We start from the raw sequence: 10,263 nt of genomic DNA, 5'->3' as shown, positions 1-10,263 counted from the left end.
TGAATAGTACCAGAAGTGACTTTTTAGAGTAAAAATATCATTTTCGTTAAAAATGAACCGTACCAAAAATGTTTTGTTAAAATTTCCTAAAAAAAAATTGGGTTTATACCTCCCTTATGTATCTGGCACGAAATGTCACTATATGAATTGTTCTATCATTGATCTTTTCATTGTATTCAGTTAGAACAAGAAACAACCACCGGGTTTGGCCTCTTTGCTTTTAATAAGGTGGAGTAGGGAAATTTTCTTGTATTTGCTTTAGAGCTTTTTGAATGCCAAATTTTTTTTAATTAGATTTTACACCCTCAATTTTTGTTCAATTATAACTTATAACCTCGTATGTCACATCCGCCCCAGGCTCCCACTACATTCTGGGCTCGACTCTACCATAGCACGATATTGTCCACTTTGGGCCCCTACCATACCCTCACGGTTTTATTTCTGGGAACTTATACGAGAACTTTCAAGTGGGTCACCCATTCTGAGATTGTTCTTGCACGAACTAGCTTAAATTCAGAGTTCATACAGAACCTGAAACCAGTGAGCTCCTAGAAGATCTCGTGCTAGGTAGAGATGAGAATATACATATAAGGTTTATAGGATCCTCATCCCTGGACGATGTGAGATCTTACATCGTATAATGATATATACATCTTTAAAATATTTCAATTTCATATTTAATTATTATTTGATTTTAATGTCATACATCTATCGTAATTTCTGTTGGTTTCTTCGTTATATGCCTGTATAAAACGCTGCAAGCCCCACAAAACATGTGCCACGTGAATAAAAACAAATAAATCATTTGTAATTATAAAATGGGCTCACCCTCTCCTTCTCCAGCAACCTTTCGACAAGTCCTTCGCCGACGTCGATTGTGTAAATTAAATTAGCATAATTTATTGGGATTTTCGTGGCGTTCTTGAGCTGGGATATTCGTGGTGTTCTCGAGCTGATGAACACCGAAGCTTTTCTAGCTTGAAGATTGAAATAATAAGTAAAAAAGAACCTAAAACCCTACTTTACCCGCAGGGCTCAGCCACCACTTTCCCCAGCACGGCCCCATGACGTTCACATAGACGAAGAAACTATCAGAATTCTAGATAAATGTATGACATTGAAATAAAATAATAAGTAAATATATAAGATTGAAATGTTCTAAAGATGTTGTCGATGTTGTAATTGAATAAAAACCTAAGGTTCAAAATGTAAATTACCTAATTTAAAAAATACCGAGACCATTTCAATGACAATGTCATACAAACACAACCCTTTGTAACTTTTACTTAAAATTATACCCGCCGGCCGTCGTAGGGCAGCCTTGGGTTTTCAGAGGTTGCCATGACAGCGTTTCACCGGAAAATTATTCGGCATGGCTGTTGTAGACTAGAAAGACGGACGAGTTGTCATACTGGGGCCACATGAGACTATAATTTAAGACGATCTACCACGTGTCTGTTTCTGATCAGACAGTTGACATGGAACATGAGATCATGCCTAAACCAATATTTAAGTACACAAATCGATGAGTTGCAAGCGATTGTTCCCATCAAAAAAATGTTCCCACATTCAGGATGATCTTAATAATATATAAAATAAAATAAAAGAATTATATAAAATAAAATAAAAGAATTATATAAATATAAATATATATATATATATATATAAAGACCATATGCAATAATTCAAGGGATGTGATATCCACACACCATTTTTTACTTCTCTTACTCCTTTTTAATTTTCGGCTGTCGGATTGTATGAATTGAAGAAGATCAACGAATATAAATTAAAAAAAATAATGTGTGAGAAGTAAAAAGAAGTGTGTGGATAACCCACCCCTAATTCAAATGTCAACGAAATGCCACCTAGATAGCCAGCACAACAATAGTTGAAGAACATGTAAAACATGTTAGTCACGTGCGGCATGCTCCTCCTTCTAGGAGTGGGTAATACCAGTTAGGTAACAGGACAATTGTAAGGGACCAGATTTGTGAATTAAGAATTAACATGTAATAAGATTGATAAGCACGTAATTAAAGACCATGACTTGACTTCCAGAACAAAATCTCATGCATATTTATATACAAGCGATACTGGACGAGACAGAATTGAACACGTGACTCGGAGTAGAGGAGTAGACGATGCTCGTAACCAATTGAGCTACAAGCTTTTTACAATCCCCTACAGGTTGATGCCAACTTAATCGCAACATTAAACTTTATTCGGTCTTTGATCAATTGCTAACTACAAGTAACAATACATGATGATGATAGTTGCAAAGCTCTACTATGTATACATACAGATCAAATGGTATGAGTATCAAGATCCAACAAGACCTTTGTGCCGAGCGTACGAGATTATCAACAAGAAAACGGAGCTGCAAACTATCCCCGTGACGATGATCACCTAAGTTATGTTAGGGAAACGGAGTTTGAAATGAAAATTTATCTCCAAAGAAGTGAAGGAAATTATGTGGAATGTGGCGGTATACGTACCCATTTGAATACGTATCCATGATCTTTTCTCCATGTATACGGGATGTTCATGCCAAATATTGCAGCCACCATAGAACACATAGACAAACAAACAGTTCCAGAACTTAGGAACAGCTCTAGCTGTCACCGGAAACTCATGTTAACCATAAAAAAGGATATATACTTAAAACGTTGGCATGGTATCTTTTTTGAGTCCTAAAGACATTACCTGAATTAGCTGATTCCGATGATTGTCAAGCTGCAATGATTACGCATTAGATCGGACATGTCTGCGCATATTGTTAAAGAAACTACTGTGCAGGTGAAGTCTGAAATCAGTGTATCAAGGTTTCAATATCATGTGAACAACCATTACCTGGATATTAATGTAATCCTCTGTGTCATCGATGTATTCGCGCAGCTGGTAATGAAAGAATGAAACGTGTAAGTTTTATCTCATATGAGTAGAAAGTTAGGATATTGCCAACGTAGTAATAATGCATACCGCTGTCAATTTATTCAACGTGCCTTCAATTTGCATAAAGTAAGCCTGCAAAAGATAATAGGATTCAACTCAAGACTTCAGGTTTGGTTTGGCCGTACAAGAGTACAAAACCTGTGATAAATTAAAACCTCGAGCAACATCTCAAGTTCCTCAACATCATTCTCCTCTTCAACTGTCGTTGCAGCACTCGCCCTGCTTGTTCGGGATACCTTTGAGCCTATAGTTATATTAGGTGAGGCGAGAGACCAATTTGGAGCTCCAGAGTCGCTGACAGGTGAAGTCCCCACCATCTTTCTTGACAAGTAAAGGTCTGCCATATCATCATCGTCATCAAGAAGTTGTTCGAGTTCATCTCTTACCTAGAATGCATTATTCCATAAAGGAAATAAGTTCATACTTGTAAGCGAAAATTAGAAAATATATATTTGCCATTTTTTGCAACTTCTACCTTTGTGGCAACAAAAACAATACAACATTGTTAAGGGAATTGATTGCAGAACTAAATCAAGAAACAAATCCCCTGCATCACTGAGCATAAGAGGAATGTAGTTAAGTATTAGCATATGACTGCCGTTTTCAGCATAATATTGGTAACTGTCATACCTTTTGAACCCGATTTGTCAACCTGGTCATTGCACTCTTCAACTTCCTAACACGATCCAAATTGCGACTGCTAATCTGCAAATAAGTCCAGCTCTTTCAACAGAGAAGAACAATCTAAACAAGTTTTCCTTCTATCATGGATTATGAAATAATGTAATTAGGGTAAACACTTTGGTTATGCAATCAGGGATTTAGAAAATAAATGAAATTCTAAGAATCATTTACCTTGGAGGTCAGCTCATCTAAAGCCGGATAAGCATCAGCCTCTAGAACTCTAGTCTGCCCATCAAGAAAACTACAGATACCTTCTAGTGCAACTTCTAAAGCTCGGAATTCGAATGGGAATTCTAAATCATGACATAAACAAAACAACCAGGAAATTAAGTCAAAGAACATATAAACAAGCACAAAACTTGGGCACCAAATTGGAAACATACTAACGCAACTAGGAACACGGAAAATTGAGCTCGAGCTTCCTGAGCAACACTATGACATAAACCGATAAGGGAGAAGTTTTGAGGTCACACCATTTTCCTCATCAGTTTCATCTTTTTGTACCCCAGAAGCGTCCTCTTCTTCTCCTTGGCCATTGAAATTGGTACTTGACAGAGGCAAACGCCTTTGAAGCTCCTTAACGATGGGAAGTACAGCATCATCAAACGGGTCTCTAAGCAGTACCTACACCAATAAAAATCTTAACCATTTGCCTAGAATATATTTTACTTCAATGCATTTGAAATCCACTCATTATTCTCCTCACAAGTATACTCGGCCATTCTCTACTCTAATTCAAACTAAACTACGTGAGGCGGATTTAAACTTGGGTGTAGAGGAGGAGCACACTGCCTCGAGGCTATATGGCTACGCGTATGCTAATTGTGTTTAGTTGCTAGTTTAGCGCTACTTACATTATAACAAACAATAAGAAGTGTAAAGGCAAAGACAAATAAAACAGTACAAATACACATTAATCTAATTACCTCATCCGCTGTGATTATTGCTTTGATGTGCTGGAACCCAAATCCCATAAAGTATACGCAACAAGCACAGTGTTTAGTAAAAGAAAAAAAGCCAGAAGCAGAATAAGAACGAAAAGCACTTGTGGAAATCTCACAACCGACCTCCAAATTAAGAACAATCACTTTCTCTCTGCCCAAGATTGTAGAAGGATACGAAAGCAATGGATCGAGAAGCCGAAGATCTCGAGCGTGAATCTGAACTCGGTGGATAATGGCGTGCTTGTCCAAATCCAAAACCGTTCCCTGCCCGTCATGGTCCAGCGAAATCCAGCTTCTCAAAGCTGCAGTTTTTTTCTTGGTGGCGGCAGAGGCTTGAGCCTGCGTCTGAGCAGTCTCCTCCGCCGCCGGGACCAGCAGCTCATCCCGAGCTATTTCCAGAGCTAACATATCTCCTATTGGGAAAAGCTGCTTATTGGGAAAGCCGATTAAGGAATATGGGGAAGTGGGAAAGAGGAAAGTTTTGAACTTTTTGTGAATCAATCAATTGGGTTTGTTGGTGGATTGGGAAATTTGGAGAATTCATGGGTTTTGGGGAATTGGGGATTGGGGAGGTGGGTTTGGAGGAAAATGTGGTGGAGATATTTGCATGGCTTGGTGGCTGCTGGTGGAAACGTAAGAGTGCAAGTAAATTGTTGACAGGGGAGAAATATATGTCGGAATCAAGTTTTACCCGCATTAAACGGCGCGTGCGCTCACATTCCCTCCCATAAATTATTTGCCTTGAGCAGTTTTTAATATGACGACGTATGTACATTAAGGATTGAGGTATTCGAGTGATTGGTTTTGATATAATGCGTATTTCTCGTGAGCGTGAACGGAAAAATTGGAACTTCGAAATTGTCATAATCTATTGTGTCGATCCTACATGTAGAACGAACGTCTTTAGTCATACTGGGACGATGTTGATTGCGTTTGGACTTTAACCTTATGTAAGCGGGAAAAGTTAAACAATATACCCATTTTATGAAAATAGCTAACTTTTAAATTGAAATGGAAAACATGTGTTATTCGGCCAAAAGAGAAGTACTACTGGGCGAAGAGCTAATTTCTCCTTATTTAGTTTGCCATTTCATTTTGCTAAATAAGGTTTGCAATATTTTAAATATTGGCGTATTTGTGTCATAATAAAATAATGGTATTATATAAGGAGTTGATAAAGGCACTCAAAAAAAATTATTGCGTACCCTAAACATATAAAAATATAAGTGAAAATACATTTGAAACAGTGTAGAATGAATTATTAGGAGCACCCTTGACAAGACCGGTTATGTATTAAAATCTTGATTATTGTCCATTCCATATATTTCCAATTAGTTGAATAAGAAGGATAATAACATTCCTAACATACTAAGTACGTGAAATAAACATTATCAATATCAATAATAACATTCACAACAAACTCATTCTTTTGATAATCAAAGCCAAATTAATACGTTTAGTGAGATATTAAGGAAAGGAAATCAACGAGGAAGTGGTCGGAGTGGCGACTACCACAAGAAATTAGTTAAGACAACTAACAAGATGGTCTTTTTACCAAAAACCAAGATGCTTTGAAATTGAAAGTTGCTAGATCCACCCTATTGTTTTATTTCCTCACTCACGTTAGATTTCCACCCACTGTAAAAAGTTAAAAAAAATTAAAATGTTATTCAATATTATTAATAACCCTTAATATATATATAATTATAAACTTGTCTCTTAAAAAAATATAAAAATATAAATATAAAACTAAAACTAAGGATACGGTCATGATAGAATTTCATCTGCTTCATCTAACATAAGAAAAATGCATGATTGTTTCATATTAAGAAAAATTGTTTGAGCAAAGCGTGAGAGGTATCACGCCCAAACTAAGTTCATTATTTTTGCTTTCTTTGAATGAAAGAAGATGAGATGATGAGGGGTTTAAGGCAGACAAGTCGTTTAAATAGAGCTCGATAGTTATCATGACCAAATTTTTTATTTTTTTAAATAACAAAAAGAGGGTAACTAAGGTCCTTATTAGTCATTTTACAAATGGAAAAAATTGTAATTAAAAAATGAGAACTACTAGACCCACCCCATTGTCTTATTTTTCCACCCACATTGTAATCTCACCCACTTTAAAAGGTTAAAAAATTAAAATGCTATTTCCCCACGCACTATTATTCCCAAAATAACCTTTAATATATACATACATATGAAATTCTAAAATTCTCTCTTAAAAAATATAACAAATAATATGTAAAAGAAAACTACTAATTAAGGTCTGCAAATTCAGATGGAAACGACAGAGGTATCCAAATTCAAAAGAATTCGACAACGACAAATTCAAAAATACGATTGACAAATTCAAATGACCTACACACAAATTATTCTTCTACATTTTCAATGGAAACATAATCTTCTACCTCTTCCGTAGAAGCGTCACTTCCACCTGTTCAATGAAAAAGTCATATTATAAGTCCATTGATATTTTTTTACTTTCTCTGAATGAAAGGAGATGAAAATATGAGTTAGGGTTTAAAGTAGACAAATCTTCTCCCATGCCCAACTTTAAAAAAAAAAAAAATTAAGCAAAACAAGATAATTAATGTCCTTATCAGTCTTTTTGCAAATGGACAAATTTGTAATTAAAAAATTCATTAAAAGGTGGGTGGAAAGATAAAACATTAAGGTGGGAATAACATCACTTTAAAATTTTTATTAAAAAGTGGGTAGAGAGATAAGACATTGGGATGGGAATAACAACACTCTTGAAATGCAATTGTTAATGTCTTAATGACATACATGTTAAGGATTAAGAAATGCATAAAATGGTTGTTCCCTCACACCATCCACACATACATGTAACTTGCTTAATATTTTCAGCGCGTTAAATGAATTTTTTCCTCAAAAGATTTGGCTGATTTTATTGGAAACTAGCTTCTCGCTACACTCATACGAATATGACAATTTACTTTATTTTTATTAAAATATATTTTAAAAAATAACGAACTTTCGAAATTCTTAACGGGAAAAAGGCAATTTGAGTATCATGAAAGCATCACTTTTTTTTATTTCTTCCTTCATATAAATAGATATAGATGATCAAAGACGCATATCAACACTTGCCTCAGGGGCTAAAAGATTAACCAACCGAGTTCAAATCGGTTCCATGGACACCAGCATTCTCCCTACCAATAGAAGAGCAACCGCATGCGCAGCCTTGTTACAATCTCGAAGAGCAAATTGAAATGAATTGAATTTTCTTGTCATTTGGAAATTTCAATACAATACATTTGTTTTTTTTTTTATTGCCTACATACTTTGTGTGTGTGTGTGTGTGTGAACACTTTTTTAATTTAAAATGAGAAAGAGAGAACGTGGAAAGGAGGAGGAGTTTTTCTTTTTCTTTTTATTTTTTAAATTAGATATTTGTTAGAATCATACATATATTATGCTTTAAAAAAAACTATAAAGTTAAGTTTGCACAAAATTACTTTATCGTTCATAATTTTATTTTATGATAGAACATAAAAATGTCTTTTCACTTTGGTTGACAAAGATAAGTTTTATTAATATGTAATTTAAATGTACACATCATCAATATATATATATATTGATATATTAATAACATGTTAATACGTTTTGTTTACTATAATAGTATCGAAACATTCCATAAATTAATTATAAATATCCTATATGTCACGTTCCCAAATTCTATTTCACATTCATGTATATTTATATGTTTTTATTACATACAAGTATTAAATTATTAGTCACATGGATCCAATTTCTTGCCGACCTTTCATACACTAATTACTATCATGTACGAAAGTAGGTGACACGAGATCTTCAAGCATTTCAAATTAAATTTAAAATGATTAGATGTGTTACATGAACCATGTGACACTCTTCTCCTTTACCTGAAAAAAGTACCTCGCTTCCAGGCTTAAAGTCAAAAAACTTGAGCAAAAGCCATGAGGTGAGGTCCCTCACCCATTTCATTTCAGGCTACAAATTTCGGTCCTTTTTTGGTCGTGTCGGTGTTTGTCAGTGTTGATGAGTCATGGAGGATCAATTCCTAATCACGAGTTCAGTTTATCTCTCTCTAATTACACTTCTAAAATAAAAGCTTTTTAGAGTAGATAAACTTCTTAACTTATATAGTACTAGACCCGAGTTAGTAAGTTTATTTATACAAGCGATATTGGAAGGAGGGAAATATGTCTAACCAATTTAACTACAAGCTTACAGCATCCCTTGCAAAAGATCTCGTTCAATGAAAGATTCGAACACGGGTCATCCAACTTAACAAAACTCCCTTACATCAATTAGGATGGAATCTGTTTGGTAAATGACTCTAATCTGCACAAAAGCAAATTCAAACTTGAGTGCAAGAAGACGACACTCTATCTTTACCATCTTACTTGACTCAAATATACATCGAAACTAAGATATGTTTTGACCAATAAAATTGAAATGGGTCAGTGGTTTATCAATTAAATCTCCACCATTAAACACGGATCAATGTCTTTATTATTGCTTTAGTCTTAAGGAACATTTAAATGTTAGCTTTTGACGTGAAATTGTTTAGAGTATTGGGACCTTGTAATTCACTCAATCCAATTTCAAGATTGTAAAAAACTTTGGAAATTGGGGTTGAAAACCTTTCTTTTTAACAAACGATAGTATTTACATTAAGGAGATATGAAGTGGGCTAGACCTTATAATAAACTTGTCATAATAATGTGGTTTAACTTCGACTTTAGCAAGAATCGAATCTAAAAGCTCTTATTTACAGGTAAATAAAAATAGCACTAGATCATAGTACTAAGTTTAGGGTTAAAAACTTGAAAAGCTAGGTTGGAGTTGGATCACCTACAACAATAGTTAGGACTTAGGACGACAAAGACAAACTAGTCCACACGATGATTGATGAATACATTTTCATCATTTCAGCTTGCTGACCATTTTAGCTCATTTAATGCAATCCATGAGTTTCGGGCAAAACTTGATCTCAACTCCAAATGATAACCATTGTTAAATGCATGTTTAAGTGCTTAACGTGCTCTTAAACATAGTACTAGTTTCGTGTTTATCGTATTTCATTAGATTTTCATGAATTTGACATACTTGTGAATAAATTCGACATGTAAATTTCATTACGCTATCGTAATTTTATTATGAGTAATAAGAAATTATAGATACAATTCAAATGAACAAGCGTGAGAGAAGTTATTAATTCAAATTTCCCTTCCAACCATGATAAAACAAATTTGTTGAGACATAATTAACTAACTAGAAATTATTTTTGTGCACTTATTTTATTTCTTTTTATGCACTTTGTATAGTTTTGTTTCTTCATTCTCTTTTGTGTTAGTCAAATTTTTTTTCTTAAAAGGGAATAATTGGTGGCAAGACACAATTATCCACTTCTTTCCGATTCAGAGTTTCACTTTACCCGTGACCATAGCTAAGCAGACTCACCAGCTTTGAGCATCGAACCCAGAATCTCCCATATTTTTTGTTTATAGGGGAGCTGCAGTCCACTGGGTTACCATTAGGACACTTGTTATGGTTGTATTATTCAATTTAAAGATCATAAAAATGGGTCAAATGAAACAAAATACATCGTGAGTTCAATTTCTCCCTCCTTGCCACAATTTAGATAAATTTGTATAAAATATTCTATCATTTT

General features: G+C 34.6%; 1 protein-coding gene across 1 annotated transcript; it reads right to left on the bottom strand.

Annotated features, from left to right (window-relative positions):
- Window positions 1-2,052: 2,052 nt before the first annotated feature.
- LOC103946005 (magnesium transporter MRS2-I) lies at window positions 2,053-5,226 on the bottom strand. The gene is made up of 11 exons (XM_009356613.3): window positions 4,704-5,226; window positions 4,563-4,592; window positions 4,110-4,260; window positions 3,808-3,929; window positions 3,583-3,657; window positions 3,108-3,338; window positions 2,980-3,024; window positions 2,851-2,895; window positions 2,704-2,733; window positions 2,496-2,615; window positions 2,053-2,406 (listed from the first exon to the last, which is right to left on the bottom strand). Exons 1-11 carry the CDS (start codon window positions 4,986-4,988, stop codon window positions 2,320-2,322), a joined length of 1,221 nt encoding a protein of 406 aa, XP_009354888.2. The 5' UTR covers window positions 4,989-5,226; the 3' UTR covers window positions 2,053-2,319.
- Between the last annotated feature and the right edge of the window lie 5,037 nt (window positions 5,227-10,263).

Source organism: the organism of the source record quoted next, unplaced genomic scaffold (genome assembly GCF_019419815.1).
Source record: "Pyrus x bretschneideri cultivar Hongxiangsu unplaced genomic scaffold, Pyrus_bretschneideri_v1 Contig50, whole genome shotgun sequence".
Classification (NCBI taxonomy): Eukaryota; Viridiplantae; Streptophyta; class Magnoliopsida; order Rosales; family Rosaceae; genus Pyrus; species Pyrus x bretschneideri.
This window is presented reverse-complemented; position numbering and strand designations above follow the sequence as displayed.

Bases quoted from the DNA above. Each gene is read 5' to 3' on its own strand.
- LOC103946005 (XM_009356613.3), bottom strand. From the start codon at position 4,988: ATGTTAGCTCTGGAAATAGCTCGGGATGAGCTGCTGGTCCCGGCGGCG. The intron at 4,593-4,703 runs GTCGGTTGTGAG...TTTGGGTTCCAG, and splicing joins TGATTGTTCTTAATTTGGAG to CACATCAAAGCAATAATCAC. The intron at 2,896-2,979 runs GTATGCATTATT...TTTCATTACCAG, and splicing joins CGTTGAATAAATTGACAGCG to CTGCGCGAATACATCGATGA.